Genomic DNA, 20,741 nt, shown 5'->3' with positions numbered 1-20,741 from the left:
AATTTGATCAATTGTCGCATCTCTGCTCTCCATGTGCTTTTGCATATTAACCAACATTGCTCTGATTTCCGCTAGAGAAGGGTCGGAAGATGAGGGGGTTTGTTGTGGTTGGTTCTTCTGGCTAGCATTGGGATGATAATATTTCTGCTGCTGTGGTGCCTGTGGTTCTTGCAGTGGTGGATTTTGAACATTAGTGCTCCGGTAGGAAAGGTACGGATGATTCCGATATCCAGGGTTGTAGGTGTTGGAGTATGGGTTATTCTGCCTATAAGCTTGGAAGGCATTAACTTGCTCCACGGAACTCCTGCAATCTTGCTCCCAATGACCTACAATACCACAATTTTCACAGAAGGCCTCATTAGAATTATTATTAATTGCAGAAACATTAGCTACATTAGCAGTGCTCAGATTATCTAATTTTTGGCAAATGGAGGTTAGTTGAGCTTGCAAAAAGGATACAGAGTCGACACTATGCTTCCCCTTATTAGCAAATCCTCTAGGGTTCCCATATTGGGAATTGTGTATCGCCATGTCTTCAATAACCTGACCTGCAACATCAACATTAAGATTCATAAATCTCCCACTAGCTGCAGAGTCTAAAATTATTCTAGAGGAATTTCCAATGCCGTTATAAAAGGCTTGGATTAACTTCCATTGCGCTAAATTATGGTGAGGGAATTCTCTTTGTAAGTCCTTGAACCTCTCCCAAGCCTCATATAAAGATTCATCGGCTTCTTGGGCAAAGTTCTGGATCGCACTCCGTAGTACTGCTGTTCTCTCTGCAGGATAATACTTGTTATAGAAATTCAAAACAAGAGTTTCCCAGTCAGTTATACCAAGTGTAGTTCTATTTAAGCCATTAAACCACAATTTAGCTTTTCCAGTTAAAGAGAAGGGAAAGAGAATCTCCCTTATTTGGTCTTGAGTGACCCCAGCTTGCCTGATGGTGTTGCAATATTGACAATAGTCGGCAATGTGAAGATTCGGGTCTTCACCCTTGGCTCCACTAAATTGCTTCCTCTCTATCATCGTTATAAATTGAGGTTTAATTTCAAATTGAACCCCATCAAGAGCCGGAGTAGGGGTGAGATGTGGAAAATCCGTAAGCTTTGGTTGTGAATAATCACTAAGCTTCTTTGGAGCCGTCATCTCTGATTCTGCGTCTGATGATGTCTCTGAATCGCTAGAACCAGTTGAAGGATCGCGGTGATTATTGTTATTATCACCAGAATCCGCCAGGATTTGCTTGTAGAAATTTTTCTGTCTATGGAAGGAACGTTCGATCTCAGGATCGAATGGGATGTAACCTGATCTGGAACACCTGGGCATAAACAAAAACTAGAAGCAAATATGAGATTTGTCTCAGAGAACTAACGCTCACTGAGACAAAAGGGAAATAATCTAGACTACACAAACAATCAGAAATAAAAATAAAACCGTTTCCCCGGCAACGGCGCCAAATTTTGACAGGGTAAAGTCGTATCCCCTAATCAAAAGTAAATACCTAAATCCTCTAACTAAAGTAGATAGGGAAGTAGGGTCGTTCTCCACAGGGAAACAAGTCTTTTTACTCCTAATTAATTATTATAATCTAAATTATCTAAGTAACCAATATTTATATTTGAGTATGAAACTAAACTACAAGGAATAGGAATAGGGAGAAAATAATATATAAAAGGATCTAGGGCATAGGTTCACCAATAAATAATACTCCAGGGTAAAATATAGTAATCAATCATTGACAATGCATAAATAACATGATTAACAGGCTCTCGCAATTTGTTAAACAACATAGATCTAACAGGCTCTCACAATTTACTAAATCTAAGTCCTTATTGAAAATAGCCTTAAATATCAAATTAACATCTGCTCGATTCATCAATTCAATATTGCTATACTTTTACAAGCCGCAATTGTAAAACGTTAAAACAATTCAATAAGAAATTATCATGCAATACCAATAATCAATAATAGTCAACCATCAAAGCATCAATTAACCAGATTGTAAAGGGCTTTCGCTACGTATTACAATCACACAATTAATTTACCGGTATTAATCTCATCTCTCGAATCTCGACTTAACCATTTATAAATTAATCTGCCTATTGAAACTAGACCTAAACATTAATTCTCATCTGTCGAATCTCGAATCAATGTTGTCAAACTCATGCATAAAAGATAGGCCTAATCTAGTCACTGAGCATTAAATCAATCAATAGGAAATTAATCTAGCATTGATAATTAACAACAATAAATTACCCCTTCATATTATTTATGGATCCCCATCAACCCTAGAAATAAACTACTCACACATATTAAAAACTAAACTAATCAAAGCAATAAAACAAGTCATGATGAAAGGAATAAAATAAACAACTAAGATTAAGAGAAGAGAAATCGTTACCAAAATAAATCTGGAATTAAGAGTAGAATTAAGAACAAAGGTTTAAGAGAAAAGAAATCTAAGAGAATAATTAAGAGAGTAAAGAAAGAGTAAAAAGAAGAAGAAAAGATCCTAAAATCGAATTACGGAGGAGTATTTATACTCTGTACAAAATCCTAAATTAAAACAAATTAAAACTACGTTAAACGTCTCCTAAGAAATACACGCGCCCAATCGGGCGAGGCACCGCCCAATCGGGCGCGCCTTTTTAGCCCTACAACTAATCTCGCGCCCGGCCGGGCGCGTCACCGGGCGCGCCTCTGGGCGCCATCCTTTTTGGCCGGGCGGCTCATTTGGGCCACTATTTGGACTACGATTGGGCTCCAACTCTTCGGGCCAATCTGGGTTTCCTCTTCCAGTCTTGAATACTCGGTCCAAATGCCCCGGTATCACCTATACCGAGCCCTTAATCACCAGTTCGATGGCTCTAACCGGCCCTGGGCTATAAACTCTGGTCGTGTTTCCCCAATGCTCGTGATTGCTCCAAAATATCTCGGGAAAATACTCCAAAAGCATAAATCCCTGCAAAAGTCAACCAAATCTACGAAAACACTAGAAAACACCAATTAGTAATAAAAGTGGCTTTAAAGAGCCAAAAACACTACTAATTATGACCAAGGGACGGGGGTAAAATACTATATAAAATAGACACATCAGCACGACTTTTAAATTCATAAGTAATAACATTGTTATTACGAATATTACAATTTAAAACACGAGTAATAGTTATAATATATTTTATATCTGTCCCTTTTCCGTCAAATGTCTAATTCAATTTAACTTTTATTCTTCTTGTTTAGATTGGTTATTAGTTCAATTTTTTTTTATGCAAGAAAAACAAAAGGTCATTGTAAAAGGCCGATTAAAATTAAATTTATGTTCAATATTATGTATTTTTTTCCAAGACAACATTTCGGCTCAGCATTCAGTATTTGTCAAGGAGTACAACAAATGATAAAAGCAATTTTTACACTATTTTGTATCTTTATCAAAAACTTTTGTATTCATCCGATTACTTGAATTGAATTTAGGATAACTTGTAGACTATTTTGGGTAACTTTTATTAATAAAGCATAAATAACTATTATTCATTACAGGGTAGCTTTTATAATAGGTGCACAATATTTTATTGTACATTTGATTTTTTTTATATGTTTGTATTGATTTCATAATTGACATCAAACTAAATTCTATCGATTTTATTTAATTTTCATAAAAAAAAATATTAGCCTTTCAAAATACGAAATATTTGTTCCTTAATTATGTCACTTTAATCATATTGCTTCAAATTAGTTATTATTCTTTAAATTGACTATAAAATTGGAAAGACTTTATGGATTATTTGTAGTATTGGAAAGTATATATTTATTATAAAAAAAAATCAATATTTATGTTAGGAAATCATGAAAATCTTATGCATGTATAGAAACTTGCTTTTATTGTTTGAAGTTTAACAAAAATAACTATGCTTGAATATGTAAACAATAATTATATAGATATATTTTATACATAAGATAAGCCAATGAGAGAGTGACATTTGTCATCCTCACATTGAGGCGCTTGTCTTTTAGTATAATATATAGATAGATTGATAATCTAAATACAACCTTTTTTAATTTTTTTAAATATAATTAATACTCCGTAATTTTTTTTAGAAAGTAGTTTTGGCGGGAAATTTTTTAATAATGCATTGCCAAGTGACTCCTTAGATCCGCTTTTAGTAATAGGTAATTGATAATTAATTGTCACTAGATAAACACTTTTTTTTTAATTTTATTTTATTTACCACGAAGATAAACTTGTATTTTTTCGACATCATGAGGATTCAATGTCTCTTTGGAATCCTTGCACCACCGAGGATTGGAAATCTCATTGCCTGTTCAACGGGTTCGTTCTATGTTCATATAGACTCTAGTTGGGTTGGTTGTGTTCACACTTGTGATGATGACTATAAAATCTTCTTAGTCTTTACGATGTACAAGAGATCTCATGGAACGTGTAAGTATCTATACTCATTAAGGGATGATGAATAGACAAATGATTTTGATGAAGATTATGAATGTGAAGTTGACTCTATTTTCCTAGATGAAGCATTGCATTACCTTGTATGCCGCTGTGTGCTACGTTTGAGTTGTGGACACTAAAAGAGAATAATAATAGGGATTCTTGGGAAAAGTTGTATTGAATTGACTTGTGGGAAAAATATTGTCATAAATTGCATCCAATTTTTAGGGTTTACATATAAGTGGTAATCTTTGCAGTCAACAAGAAATGTATATACGTGTCAGATAATGATCCACCTTCACATATCATATTTCCGAATCCCTCTTTTTAAAAAGTCTACAAGGTGATGGATTATGTGGAGAGTCTTGTGTGTTGTGTCTTCCTAATTCTGTTCAGTTAGTTAACTTTGGTGGCAGTCGAACCATAGGAACATGACAAGGGACCATATTAAGGACGTGGACACGATGGCTAAAAGGATAACGTTTTGGGTTGAAGAATTAAAATTGTGATGCTATAAGTATTCGTACGTAGTAAAATAGCTAGTAATCCTTTTGTTGACAATCGAATGTTCAATAGGATAGAGTTGATGAAAGGCAAAGAGATGTAGCATTTCAGGAACATGGTTAACAGAATAAATAAGCTTCTGCAAGGGATTTGGAACAAATGATACACTAACTTCTTTAATAGATTTCACGATATGTGAACATTCTGTTACAACAGCAGCATATTTTTCCTGGTGAAGCAGCATATCTATCATAAACTAGCTTCTTAAGTAGTCGATTTCACAATATGTGAATGTTCTGTTACAGTAGCAGCAGCAGCATATTTTTCCCAGTAAACATATCATCTCCCACACTTCTGATTCTTGAATAATACACATATCATCTCCTACTCACAAAATTACATATTTGCAGGCAACCCCAAAAATCTAGGAAACAATAGATGAAAAGCCTTTCATACTGCACAGCAAAGTTTTGGATCGATCGAAGCCAAACAGATGCAGAATGCTTGGTATCCAGTAAGTGGATGCCTATTACATTGAGAATTTCGGCTTCAGTTAACAACTCCTAATAAAAAGGCTAGGTTTCTTAGAATCAACAAACTTTAAGAAGATCAATGAATCCATTACCTATAATCTAGCACAAACTTTGACTTGCCCAATCTTCCAAGCTGCAGGATAGTTTGTCCTCCACTCCCCTACAAATTAGTCATTTTTTTTTACAAGTGTTAGCATATCCTTAAGTGACATGTATAAGAAGCTATAAATTGAAAGACTAAGCATATGTTTTCACTAAATTACGCTTCATTTTTTCATTGACTCTAAAACTTACATTCCAGATTAGAGAATAAATTTAAACCTTAAGGATACATATAAGTATAGCAAAACCCATTTTAAAACCAATCTTGTACAAAAAAAAATTGCGCATAAACCCATACCCTTACCTTCATAGTAAGCTGGATGTTCTTAACTGAGCTCCGAATTCTAAGGCCAGCTCTGACTTTCTCTCTGAAATCCAACTCGTATTTTTTTGAAATCTAAAGATGCAAATCAGTCAGAAATTTATTGTAAATTACTACACCAAGATGGAGAAAAATGTGATAAAATTATAGGAAAAAGCATTCTGACCTTGTTATAATGAGGTGCTCTTGATGATAGGCAATGAACTTGTTCTTGGTCCATCTTCCCCTCCCATTGTGAAGGAAGACCCTTCACATTTTGTACCTGTAGATGTCAAAATTTCACTGATTCAGTCACAAGGTCGTTGGTATAACTGTGATGTATTAAACAAAATATCGCGTCTTCATCAATCAAGATTGACCTGATTATTAGTTGTATTCTTTGACTGCGTGGACAGAGGCTGCTGCTTCGAAATCCATGCTCTAAGACTTCTGTGCCTCCCAGTCCAGGTAGCAATGGTGGGAGTGAACCTGCACATAACTCAAATTGAATTCAAGATGCTTTTGGTGCTTATGTTATAAACTATTGCTCAAAGCACCAAGAGGACGATCATAGGGAGGCTTACTCTACAATAGCCTCAAGCAATCTTGATCTATCAACCCTTGTCCTAGGGGACCTGCCCTGGGAAACAGAAATTCACATTTGCATTTCAATCACGAGTTTGGCCAGAGTACGAATCAGTGGTACTATATTTTTCATAATTTTCATGGACTAGAAATAAAGGTTCTTCATATGGAGTATCATGCTATCACTATTGTTGTACTTGTACCTTATTCCAGACATAATATCTTGAACCCATGAGGTTGGCTGTTACTAGACCAACGAAGCTGTCATCTGAGGTAGACAATACACCCTTTGTGTTTTGGGCTATGACGAATACAGACCGTCCACTACGTCGTTTGTGGTAAGCAACAGCCAGTTTTCGGTTTTGTCTGCCTTGACCCTCCTGAAAAAAGGCTGAGAAAATCACTAATCGTGTCCAAATTATAGCCAGTATCATTCAATAAGTCTACTTGTACTGTAGAAAACCAACTAATTTTATAGCATAATCCTTTGTTGTCATACAAAAAGACCACTTAATGACCTTTAGTTATGTTTAGAGAAATCTTAATCCACTGCAGTAATACACAACACAACAGCCAGCTAAACTTCATAAATTGAACTAATATTTTAGTTTGTTTTACAAGTCATAAATTGAACTAATACTTGTACAACAGAAAGATCAGTCTAACGGTCTAACAGGTACAAAAAATTATTGGAAATTAAATAAGCATAAGAAATTAAATAGGAGTAGAACAAGTACAAAGATATAATTGAGTCACTGAACTTCTGACATAAGAATACTAAAACGCTCAAGGAAATTAAGCAGGTACGTATCCATGAGCTATACAACTATACAAGTATATAAGTTTCCTAATATTTGTTCAGAATTGAAACGTCAAGAATACATGTACTTATGTGGAGCATCATGTGTCAACAAACAAATCCTCAAGAATGCAAAAATGAACTGTTATCAGATTATCAAGCATCAAAAGATATGAGCTAATTCAATAATCATAATGAACAGAAAAGTTAAAAGCAAACAAGGAGCATACATTGGTATACAAAGAATACAACCAACCGCCACGAAATCCTTGCGGTGCAGCTTCCTTGATTATAATACAAGTGCACCTTCCAACATCTATTGGTAGTGGTCTACACAATAAAGCCCTGCATAAAATTTTCACAATTACGCTAATCTATGATCATAACAGACCTTTAAATCATAGTATCATTATTTAGTACCAGTAACAAATTAACTCTTTTATTATCAAAATTGTACAGAAATCAAACCAACCTATTAGGCAATGTAGACCAAGAAGAAGCAGGAGCAGCCTCAGAGTCAGAGTAATCCCACATATTAACCGATTTCGCGTTCTCGGTCTCCTCAGCAGCATCCCACACCTTAAAACCAAACCCGAACCCGAAACTCGAGTCGGGTTCATTCATTTGTATACACAATTGAAGAGAAGAAGGCTTCAAAGCTCGTTCTTTACAATTCTGCAAAGATTTCCCATCTGGGTATTGTTTCTTGGTACAGAATTCAGTCATTTTTGGCACTAGATTCTCCTTATCATCAGTAAAGTTCGAAACTTTCTTTGATTTTGATATGAGAATATCATTTTCCTTACAACTCATTATGTTTTTGCTGCTGTTTTTGAGAGAAAGGTGATTTCCAAGAGGAATGACAGCAACTTCTGCTACATTTTCATTGGTTTTTCGATCAATGAGAGGATTTGTGTAGAGTGAATTATATGAAGATTGCCGTAAAATTGACGTTTTCTTCAATCCAGCCATTTTGTTTCTTGTTGGTTTTTTTTGGGGAAAGATTAATAGTTGTTCATGAAGGAAATTTGGGGGAATTTGGGAAAGAACGAAAGAAGTGAGGAAAATTGGATTGGTTTATCTGGGGAAAATCTTTGAGTTTGTCTTGGGTTTTGTTGTCATTAAGAAGGTGTTGGTGTTTCAAGGAGTTTGAATTTTGAAAGTGGAGAATGATAGTGATAGGGGAGTTTGAATTTGTAATTGCTACTTCTTGTAGTAACGGTAAAATTTTTTGGAGTTCTATTTTCGTTTGTTGACTATATATGGCGGTGACTTTTTTTTTTTTTTTTTTTTTTTTTTAAATTTTTTTATATTTTGAATTTATCAAAACTTTTAATTTTAGTATTGAGTAACAGTAAAACGAAAATTTATTAATTACTACCTCAAAAACAGAGGCCTTGTGAATTACTACTTCTAATAAAAAGAAGGTTTTCACTCCGTAATTACTAGGGGTGAGCAAAAATTCCGGGTACCTGAAATTGGAACCGGAACCGGTTAGGAACCGGCGGGTCCGGAATCGAAATTGGACCCGTGGTTCCAATTTCGTGTAATAAATTAAGGACCCGATTATAACCAATTTCAATTTCAATTTCAATTTCAATTCCAATTCTCAACTTTTTAGAACCGGAACCGGTAGGCTACCCGGTTACCTAATATATGCTAAACTAAATAAATTTTAAATAATAAAAATATGTTGATTGTATCTAATTTGTAAATTAAAAAAGTATTATTAATACCTAACATAAATACAAATAGCTTATTGCATGTATAAATATAAGTATTAAACGCTAAAAATGAACCTAACTAAAATAAGAATTATAATTTGTTTTATATTTTAACAATCACATACATAAGTGGGTACTCGGAATTGGAACCGGTACCCGGTGATTCCAATACCAATTTCTAAATTTTAGGACCCGGTTGAACCAATTCCAATTCAGGATCCAAATTTTAGGATCCGATTCAAACCAATTTCAAATCCGGGTCCTAAAATTTTGACCGGGTACCCGGTTTGCTCACCCCTAGTAATTACTGCCCCTAGTTCACCTAAATAGGTTTGATTACTACCTAAGGGGCACTTTCCGGTGACTTAACTCACCTTATGATGTCGTAACTCCGATTTAACCATAATTACCTAATTCTAATCTAATTAACCTAAATTAACCTAACTAACCCAAATTAATTAACACAATAAACCTAAAACAAAAAATTTCCCAACTAATTTTTTTGAATAAATTTATATTGTTGTAAGGTTTTGATGATTGTGAACAAATGATGATTATCTAACTAATATGTGTCTTGAGATGTGCATGAACCAAGGCATGAAGCATGAAGATGATTGAGTACATATTAGATCATTATTGAAGATTACAAAGTATGAATCGTGCTTGAGTTCCTTAGGAGAACACAAAAAGAAGTGTTTCTCAAGGGAACATAAAGAAAAGAAGAGTTCCTCAAGGGAACATAAAGAAAAGAAGAGTTCCTCAAGGGAACACAAAGGGAAGAGTTCCTCATGGGAACATAAAGAGAAGTAAAGTTCCTTAGGGGAACACAAAAAGAAGAGTTCCTCAAGGGAACACAAAGAGAAGAAGTTTAAATATTCAAACGTTCTTTTAGGCTTTATATGCAGCTCCTAAGAAGCACTAGAAGTCGATTCTTCGACGAAGGGAACAAGCAGCAGTTCCTTAATGGAACAAACAAAGAGAAGTTCCTTTGAAGGAACAAGAAGCTTTGGAGTAGAAGTTTCATCAGAGAAACATGAAGACGACAGAAAAATAAGAGTATATTTTTCTAATAATCATGTAAGTATGTTGGACAAGAGAAATTGTTTGAACAAGCCTAAGGAACTAAACTGGAACTTTAGTCTAGAAGGACTGAGTCTGATAGCTTAGAAGGAACTAGGTGACCAGTCAGTTCCTTTTGGATCAGTTAAAGAAAAATAAGTAACGTTCTTTTTAATGAATGAGTTTATATTTAGTTATTTATCTTTAAGAAGATAAAGTTTTTAAATGGATAAAATTAGTTTTCGAAATTTTTTTTTACTGTTTTGGAAAATAAATCTTTGATATTATTTTACAAAAAGATTTTATTTTGTTTTTAGAAAATAAATATCTTAAATATTATTTTACAAAAATATCTTTTTCATCAAATAAGATTTTAACTGCTTACTTTATCTTCTCTCCAAGAAATCAGTTTTCCTGATTTTACTCCACGTTTAACGAAGTGCACCAGACTTTGACTACCATGTTAACACGTTTCTCTACTGCCCAAGAAATTGGAAATTGCCTAAAAATAAGGAAACTTATTGTTAGTGGAGAATTAAGTGGGCGTAGTGGTTAAGTCTTATGCATGCTATAAAAGGAGAGTTAAGTTTTATTTTCAATATGTCTGACTTTAGTGAGTCATTCCAAAATAGCGTATGTTTAAACTGGAAGAGCAGTAGAAAAGAATTATATTTTTTCTCCATGTTTTTGAGTCAGTTCCTTCAGGTTCCAAGTTCCTTATAAGTCTCAAAGTGTCCAACATATTATTTTTATATAGTACATCTTTCATATGTATTTGGGAGTTGTTAAAGGGTTTTAGTGAACTCTTGTAATGGGGAATTTATGAGGGTTTGAGTGAATTCTTGTATTGGGGTGAGAACTTGAATGAGTTCTTTGTATTAAGAGGAAGATCAGAGTAAGAGTAAGAGTAAGGCTTTGAGTGAAGTCTTAAGTCGTTAGAGAGAGAGAGTTAAAGTAATCAACTGATTGAGGGATTAGTTGATTGGGGAACTCGGGTGCGTTGAGGAACTCGACAGAGGCTCAAGTTCCTTATAGGTTGTAATAGAGCCGTCGACCTATTTTAGTGGAATGTTTCGAGTCAAAATCCCATGGGGTCGAGGTTTTTCACTTCCTATTTGGCCTAGGAAGTTTTCCTCGTAAAATCCCTTTTATACTATTTCTCTATTTTAGTTTAGTTTCTTTTATTTCCGCAAAAAGTGACTAGCAACCTCCATACTACAATTCACCCCCCCTCTTGTAGTATTTCATCTAAATAACTTTTGTATCAGAGCAGGTTTCTCGAAGAAATCAAGAAACCCTGATGAGCAAGTTCTTGGCTAAGATGAGTACGTAGTACAAGAAAATTAAAGGAAGGAACTCAGCATTGCGTTGTTCCAAGCACCATGTGGAAATTAGCTTTTACTAGAGAAGTGAAAGATATTCAAAGACTCATACTTTTAAGGTAGGTATTTTGTTTTTGAGTTCTCCATTATATGCATACATTGGTTTAAGCTTGTTCCTTGTAGTATTTTTGTTAAAATCATTTTAATTCTTTTGAATTTTTTTTCCAACTTTGGTTAACGTCATTTTTAGTGTGTTTAAAAGATGTTATATTAATTTTTTTTTCATAAAGAATTGATTGATTAGAAGTAGCTCAAGGAACACATTTTGTGGAACAACAAACTTGGAAACCTATCAAAAGGAACTTTACTTTTTTTTTCTGACTTGGTAATACATGAATTTTTTTGATTATATGTTAGAGAAATAGTTTTTCCATGTATCTTGAATAATTTGAATATATATTATATAGATATATGTTGTTTCTTAGTTGTAAAGTAGTTATATAAATTTTTGGCTACTGTTACGAGCAAGAAGGAACTCAATTTATCTTGGGTTCCAAAGACAAAGATGTATATAAGTTAATCTTTTCAATTATGGTACATCATTTTCTTGTAAGATCATTAATGCATGATTATAGAAGATTATAGAAGAGATGATTTACAGGTTTATAAATCATGATTGAGACAACATTTGAAGCAATGGTCAACATCAAATTTATCGTAAGAAAAGAAGAGATGAAAACCCATTTGATTCGTTGAAATAAGGAAGAGGAACTAACGCCCGGTGATACTTACAATGTTGAATAAGTTCCAGTTCCACCAACAGGTTATTTCCTTTCGAAGATTGCAATACATATCAACGATTCAACCCATATGAACTATATTAATAGAAGTTCCCTTAAGCATTTTATAGGAATTTTTCTAATGTGAGGATATTATATTTTCAACTGCTCATTCTTTTTCTTATGTTAACTCATGTTGTCTATTTTGTTAATATAATGATAAACTTAATTATTTCTTCATGATTTTTGTGCAGTTAAATTTATAATTATCTGTAGGCTTTATATCTTGATTTAATAATTAGAAATGCATGATAGCTAGTCTCATAGACCTAAGGAACTGAACCTAAGGTCTGTTAGTATTAGTTTAGTGAATTCAAGATGCAGGAACTGTATGAATGGTACAGGGAACTGCCTGGTATGATATTAAGGTGTTAAAGAGTCTAATGAACAAAGTTATTTTCTTGTTTTCTATTTTTGAATGCCAAAACAAAAGATTTCTTGTGATTTGGTATTATTATCATGTTTCAGTTATTATATCTTGGACTAACCTACTGATCATAGCACTACACAATATAATTAAAAAAATGTTCATGGAAACCAAAAGAATATGTTACAGTTTAAGATCAAGAGGAACATGAAGATATATAAAGACGATATCTAGTGAGGGGGAATAACTCATGGTATCTCGACATTGGGTGCTCCTAACATGTGATGGAAGGCACGACAAAAGTTAACTCGCTAGTGGCCTACGATGGAAGAGCTTCAACTTTTGGCATATACTTAAAAGGTTGGTAAGTTAAGTTCCTACTCCATTGTGAACATTCTTTCGAGATCATGAATCACATTATGATATGTTCAAAGTTTTGTAACTTTATTTGTTTTACCAATAACAATTCATCATCTATAAAACTAGAAGTGTCATATTGAAAGGGAATCGATGAAGGAACTCATACTATGTATGAGGGTCACAATTTGGTTCCTTACAATAACCTGACATTTCAAGGATTTATTGAAGATGAATTCTTCTGTATCTCAAATGTATTTGACATACTGATTTTCCATACTTGATAAACATCAAGAAACTTTATTGTTAGTTTACCATACATCAAGTTCCTTACCATAAGTTTGTGAAGTATGAAAAGTGAGTGATTCTGTCTAATTTATCTTCTTTCAAAGCAAAATAATGATAAGGAACACAAACCTATTGAATCTCATTCATTTGGACTTTTGTGACTTTTTCAGTGTTTATTTTGAAAGAGATATGTCTTGGTTATATTTGATGATTATCATAGGAATATTTAACCACTTTCCTTAGAATATAACAAAGATTATATTTTTGTTATCTTTTCTATAAGGTATTCGGTGATTAAGTAGTAATCAAATGTTATATTAAAGATCTAACCATGGAACCAAGTTCCTTTGAAGTTTTATATTTTGTGCAGGAACAAAGTATTGATTACAAGCTCTCAATGTTGAAATCACTACAAAGTTATCAATGCTACTTGCTACATCATATACAAGGAAATGGTTAGACTTTTGAGAAACAAGGCACCCTTCATTTGAAAAGGGAAGTTTGATGATAGAAGTGATAAGGTGGTGTTCTTATGGTGCACCTCCAAGTGTGAAACATGTAAAGGTTACAACTAGGTATTAATGTGCATTGAGTGACCATAAATTTTATGAAACTAACATGTTTGTTCCCAGCATGTAGGTTTAAGAGAATTTAGTGTTAAACTCATTAGTTTCTTTGAGACTAGTGGAGTTTCTATAGAAGTATGTCACTTTATAAAAGTAGCATCAATCAACTACATTGTCCTACAGCTCCTTAGAAGCTCCAACATATCATAAAGTGTTGGTTCCTTAAGGAACTTAGAGCATAGCTTGACCAAGGAACATATGAAGCCTTACAACACGGTACAAAGGAACAAGCTAAGATGCAGAACCTTGAACTTATTCAGAAACACAAAAAAAAATCATTTGATAAGTTTTTATGAATATATTTGAGCATAGTTCCTAGATCAAGGAACTTTGTCAAGTTTGTGTTTTTGTAGCTAGATAATAAGTTGATTGCATATTATTTATTTTGCTGCTTACATTATGGGAATCGGGTTGTTTTTAAAAGATATCTAATATGAATTTTCTAAAGATTCTAACTATGGATGTTGTAAGGAGGATGATCCCATCGTAAGGGGTACTCTCCTTAAATTCCCTTAGCCACTTAAAAGCCTAGGACTTTACAATTGTTAAGGTGTAGTAGGATTTGAATTCCTGACTGTTTGGGGGACCTTGAATTAGAATTGATTTTATCATCACGCTTTTTTATAAGAAACAAGTAGGAGTCGCTAATGAGTTTTAGGAAAAACTCATAAACCTCGTTCATGCCTTCATGTGGAGTTCAAGGAATAATTAGCACAAATCATAAGTTTACCCATGCCCAAATTGGTCTATAAACCAAAAATGAGTTCGGGAGCGAGGGTACTAAGATAACGTTCCTTATAGAGGGAAATCGTCATCCTAAACGCGATACCTAAAACTATGTTAGTTGATTTTTTACAAGCATTAATTCACGTAGGAATTACATTGCAAAAGTTGTTATTTTTATTTAATAATATTCGTGAAAGAACAATAAACAAGATTCGCCTTGGCTTAGGTGATCAACCAACAATATTTAATTCAATTCTAGTCTTTATTTAACGCATGATACTATGTAGAATTGATTAATTAATTATTTTAAAAGTGATCGAATAACACTAAATAATTAATTAAAGTCCTTTTAAACAAGAAAAATAAAGGTGATTTAACTAAGTGCTCGGGAATTTACCACTTCTCTTTGCTAGATCTTCGTTTAGAACACTTATGGACACCTTCTTGTTGGGGAACCTCCACCGTAGTAACAAAGTATCGAAAGGATGAGTGTTTAGGACAAGAGGGCTAGGTTGCACAAGTTCACAAGTTATTTCGCCAGAGTTTTAGGTTAATTTCTGTCTCTTGAAGCCTCGGTTTAAGCTCGTATTTATAGAGAAGGATTAGGTTTAGGGTTTCGAGCAATCTGCCGCAGCAGGTGTCGCGCGCAATAGATGCAGTTGCGCGCAGCAACCCAGCGCAAGTTATAGAGTTGCGCTGCTATATGCAGCGCAACTATTGGTCTTGCGCGCGGCTTTATGGTAAGATTCGATTTTATATTTTCCCTATAATTTCCGAATAATTACAAATCTTCCGCAGCGCAACTCTGGAAGTTGCGTTGGGTGTCGCGCGCAACTAAAATAGTTGCGCGCGGCAGCCCAGCGTGACTTTGTGAGATGCGCGCGACTTTTTCTGCGGCAACACTAAGTTTTAACCTAGGCGCTCCTAAATCCGTCATTATTAGGGTTTAAGCACGGGCTTAAGACTAATTATGATCGAGTTTAGTTAATTAGACCCTTTTTTTGGCTTTTCTTTAATTTGGGCTAGTCTTTTGTGTTTTGTGGCTTAACTAGCTATCCATAAGTATTCTTCACTTTGATCCAACACGAAGATGGCTTTATTTATCATCATTGCACTTCCTGTCGGGACAAGAGGCCAAAAGTAGATGTCTAAAGTTAGCCCCCACTTTTATCGAGTCTAGATAGACGGTGATCAAAGTAGTCAAGGAAATAAACCCGAGACTCATTCTCCGAAGTTCTCTAAGGATAGAGAATCTTTCAGTAATGTTTAAGGATGTCGAAACAATCCTTGGTTCGCTAACTGCTTAAAACAAGTAGCTTTTAAGGCTAGAAAAAGTCCTTCCTAGTCTTAACGCGCTAAAGAATCTAGATTTATCCTTTGCAATTGTAGAACGCTCTTACAAGTAAAAGTATTCTGGGTGATGTCAGGTCATGAGAAGAGATCGGTTTTAAAAGAATAAAAGGGGAGGATTTCCTCTCAATTGTGTCATCTTTGGTCTAAAGTCCCTCGATATGTGATTGAAACTTTAGCCTGACTTTAACAAAGTAATAGATGAAAAAAGGGGTTTTCGGTATTTGAGCCGAAATGGTTCGGTATTCGAGTTGGGTCCGGTAATCGAGCTGGACGTCCACAAGATAGAAATACATGTCACAGGACTGAAGGCATATATCCAAATTCAGTGATAGGGAAGAAAGTCAGCAACTCTCTGATCAGTTTTGTCCACAAGATGAGTACAAGTGTCTCAGGACTGGGGGCACGTGACTACATAGGCGCGACATCGTCTCGTCGCTTCTTTATACAGGGGGTGGATTCGACACCCTAACTGTCCAGTAAGTTAGTAAGCACACTAACTCTCGTATTTGCTCCCATTCAAGAAGTGCATGTTCCTAAAGGTTCGACGCGCTTGTCGACTCGTTGAGCTAACGCCTACAGTAATTCTCTACCTATTAGTTCCGAGAGGTAGATCTCGCAAAGCTTGGGCTGAGTGAAATTTTACGCATCACCTACACCGTACAATTTTGCGCCTTACGATACGCCATTTCCATTTTTACGCTGCATGAAAACGCCTTCCTTTTTGCTTCGGACATGAAAAAATAAGAAAACCCGGACATTTGTAACGTCAGTACAGTAAAATGACAAACCTGTCTATGGATGCTTTTACGTAAAGCACCACCACGGAATGTCTTAAGGCACTCTTACGAAAAACGTCCAAAACGTATGCTTGGGGAAGGCACAAAGCACAATGTACATGCAATATGATGCAAAAAACTAACAAAAAAGAAAATAAACTACAATATGCAAAGCAATTAAAATTTTTTTGATAATTTGCGCGCCATTACGTCTAATAACGAGCAAAAACCGTTCAAAAAAATGATCAAACGGATCAAAATCAAAATCCCGGTCTTTTGGTGACCAGTATCCGCGCGCAACTCAGTAGATCGCGCTGGCCAGGCGCGCGCATCGTTCTGAATTGCGCTGGTCTGTCACGCGCAACTGATTCAGTTGCGCGCGACATTTAAGTCAGCAAAAGAGAATCGTTGAGCGCGATTTTTCATTTCTCTTTCTCTCTCCTTCCTTCACGATTTTCGCTTCTTTCTCTATCTAAAGAGCTCAGATTTTCTTGTTTTTCGAAGCTAAAGGAAGTAGATCTCGTCCTTTATTCATATTAGCCATAATTCGTTCATTCTAGGCTGAATTTGGGCGTTCGAACCGTCAAAATTTGGGGTTTTTTTTATTCGACTTGTTTTCATGAATTTGTTTGTTTGTCGTTGTGACATGTTTAAGCAAAATATTGCAACAAATTTTATGTGAAGTGATAAAGTATTGATCCTGTATGAGCATGTAAAGCATATATGTATTTTTTTGTTCTAATTTTGATTTTGTGCTTGAATTTTATTTCTCTTTTGTTTTGCTCATATAGACTATACTTGTTAATTTTAATGTAAATTGAAGTGTTCAGAACAACAATTATGTATAAAATTATAAATAAAATTTTGAACTTTTATAATAGCATGAATTTGTTCTTGCGACTCATGTTTATTTTTTTATGCCTAAGTTTCAAAATTGGTTTTATCAATGATAAAAATAACCGACGGTTATTATTATTTACTTATAAAACTGTGATCTCAAGATTTGCATTAGAGTAGTTTGGCTATACTTCGGGCTTTTGAGCCCCCATTTTATATTATCGAATATTGTAGCCCCCAATGTTGAGTGACTTCGATGACTTGTTTATATTGTAGCCCCCATTTTATATTATCGAAATCCTGTGTTTCGTCTTATTATGATAACAACTAGGATCTTGGAAACTATTAAACTAGTGTGTTTAAATCGTTTTTTGACCATTCATAGTTTTAACAAAGAAATTTGCTAAGTGTAGTAATATTGATTATTCATTAGAACAAGTAAGAGGAAAAATGAAATGTTGTTCAAATTTTTTGTCTATTCTTGCTACTTTTGAATTCTTTCTTTTGAGTTCGAATTTTTTTCACTGTTTTGAAGCTCGAGAAAGTAGATGTTATCCCCCTTGAAAAATTCTAATGTGTGGAACAATGGATAATAATGAAGACTCCTTAATTTAGAATTTAAGAGTCTTTTGTTTACATTCTAACTCATAAAATAATGTGTCTAGATACAATTTTCATGATGAATGATTGAGTACTAAACTTTCGTATGAGCAAGTATTTTTTATGTATCATGACTTTGTTTCTTTGCTCTTTACTAGTCATACTCTCTATTCTCTAGAGTAAATTGAGGTATTGAAACAAAAATTATGCAATAAGATTAATTTCTGAAGTTGCACTTGAAAATGGCTTGAGTATGTAACATGTTTAATGGCCAAGTTTAGCTGCAAACTTAGTTTTCAAAGGAAGAACATGATTATTAAATCATTGTGATACGTTTGAGAGTTATAAGGCTCGAGATCTACGTAAACCCTTTGTAGTTAGGCGATTCTCAAAAGTAGCTCGAATGGCATGAATATCTCATTTTGTTTTTATTTATTGATATTGGAGCCCCCATGTCTCGGGTTATGCGCACTCTTGCTATCTCACAAGTCTTGGAGCCCCCATTTTGGGGTAGTTCTAATGACTTACTATCGTTTAGGCCATCCATATAATCATGATATTGGGATGGACCTATATATATTTTTTGTATATATATGACACATTTGTATATATGTCATTTTTTTTTTCATGTGTACATTAATGCGAAAAAAATTTTGAGGGAGGGAAAGGGTTCCCGACATACCCCCCTCGAAAAAAATAAACAAACTCAAAAAAAGAAGGCAAAAGGAAGGAAAAAGAAAAAAGAAAAATAAAAAGTAGGGAAATAATAGAAAATAAAAAGAAAAAGAAAGTAGGAAAACAATGGAAAAAAGAAAAATAAAAAGAAAACAAGAAAATAAGAAAATAATAAAAAAATAAAAAATAAAATAAAAAAGTAGGCAAGAAAAGGGACACAAAGTGTTAGAAGGCAAGCGTATTATTCGTCTTAAGATCTCGTGAAGACTTCGTCATTATATGAGCCAAAATACGGAAATTAACCATAATTACATGCCGCGTCAGGGGAGTCGCGCGCACCTTTCAGAGTTGAGCGCGGCTGTCGCATGCATATAATTTTGTTGCGCACGGGTGTCGCGTGCAACTCAGAAGTTGCGCGCGCCACCTGTTAGTGAACTTTCCTTTAAGCCGAATTTGCCGAAAATTTGCCACTCTTGGGTCTATTTAAACGTGGTTTTGTGTAGGCTTTTAATCATCTCGCATTCATTCGCTTAGTAACATAAGAAATTAAAAAGAATTAATCTCTCTAAAATCTTATCCTCTCTGTCTTTTTTTTTGAACAATGGTGAAGACCTTTGAACAACGTTTGAAGCAATGGGTCACTTCCCTTTCAACCGAGGACAAACTAGCTTTCAAAATTTATCACTTGTCCCTTTATTAAATTATATGCAATTAGTTGTTAACTTTGATTTTCTTCATGCTGCAGTCAACCATTGGGACTCTAACCACCATCTTTTCTTGTTTAGAGGGGATGAAATTGTCCCCCTTCCTGGTGAGTTCGAGGCCTTGCTAGGTTTCCCTACAAACACTCTCCCTGTGACTTATTCTCCTACCTTGTCGGATCCCAAACCTATATTCCAAAGATTTTTTGGTTTGTCCGATAATGATATGACCAACATAGGAACTGAAGAAGGCGTGAATTTAATTCAATTTATTGAACACTTCGTCGCCCCTCGTGACAACATGACTAAACAACGCTTTAAAATTCGTGCTTTATGTTATTGTCTTGTTGTTAATTGTTTACTTAGGACAGGCAAAGAATACAGAGATTATTCAATGGTGTCCATAGCAGAGCAAATAGAGGGATGTCATTCACCCGCTCCTTTGGTTTTAGGCAAAAACCGTTCTATACTTGAACCGCCTTAGAGGAGATCCTAACGAAAACGGTTTCACGGGAAGTCCACTCCTATTACGCGTACATTTTTTTCGGCGTTTATCAGCGTAAGTCAAGAAGTTGCGCTGGCATGACCGGCACAATCTTCTGAGTTGCGCGCGGATTGCGCCCCCACTTGCTCGTGTAATAAATCGTAAAATAAATTATAATTATTATTTTTTTTTGTTTTTTTTTCTTTTCAGATTTGGCTCATGGAGCTAGCGTTTGCGAATTGTTGATCAGCCTCAAAACCTTAAGGCTAATGGAGTAAAGACATTTCCTGGACATCGAATCCTTTATAAGCATAAGAATGAAGAGGAATGGACGTTGTTTTTCTGTCATGGAGTTCCTAACATACGGTTTGTGATCCCTTGGTGGAACATAAATAGTATGATTGGGAATAGTCTCAATTGCCCTTACATTAGGCTTTTAGGCCTATCTAGTACTACTTATATTTTTCCTTGCAGGGTGATGAGACAATACGGGATGAGGCAATATATTCCTCCGCAAGATTGTGATGCCCCTAAAAATGCGACTTTTAAACCCGAAAGGATTGCTCGTTGGATGGAATATTGGTCAAGTCTTCCTAAATGGGTAATATAAAATCCTCCTGCGAGTATCACATTATCTTCCTTTTACAAGGCTTAGATGAATGCGGTGGATAAGGGTGAATTAAACAAGGCTCGATCTCAACTTAAAACCGCCACCGCTCGCAATCCACCTAAGCCT

General features: G+C 34.8%; 1 protein-coding gene and 1 long non-coding RNA gene across 2 annotated transcripts; one reads left to right on the top strand and one right to left on the bottom strand.

Annotated features, from left to right (window-relative positions):
* Positions 1-5,104: 5,104 nt before the first annotated feature.
* Positions 5,105-8,344, bottom strand: LOC110713231 (tubby-like protein 8). The gene is made up of 9 exons (XM_021891688.1): positions 7,744-8,344; positions 7,502-7,616; positions 6,676-6,852; positions 6,472-6,527; positions 6,268-6,376; positions 6,075-6,170; positions 5,891-5,983; positions 5,577-5,644; positions 5,105-5,477 (listed from the first exon to the last, which is right to left on the bottom strand). Exons 1-9 carry the CDS (start codon positions 8,241-8,243, stop codon positions 5,402-5,404), a joined length of 1,290 nt encoding a protein of 429 aa, XP_021747380.1. The 5' UTR covers positions 8,244-8,344; the 3' UTR covers positions 5,105-5,401.
* Positions 8,345-10,413: 2,069 nt separating this feature from the next.
* Positions 10,414-14,190, top strand: LOC110713239. Its single transcript, XR_002509828.1, has 2 exons — positions 10,414-11,495; positions 12,038-14,190. It is a non-coding gene; the product is annotated as an uncharacterized LOC110713239 (long non-coding RNA).
* The last annotated feature ends 6,551 nt before the right edge of the window (positions 14,191-20,741 follow it).

Source organism: Chenopodium quinoa, unplaced genomic scaffold (genome assembly GCF_001683475.1).
Source record: "Chenopodium quinoa cultivar QQ74 unplaced genomic scaffold, ASM168347v1, whole genome shotgun sequence".
Lineage (NCBI taxonomy): Eukaryota > Viridiplantae > Streptophyta > Magnoliopsida > Caryophyllales > Amaranthaceae > Chenopodium > Chenopodium quinoa.
This window is presented reverse-complemented; position numbering and strand designations above follow the sequence as displayed.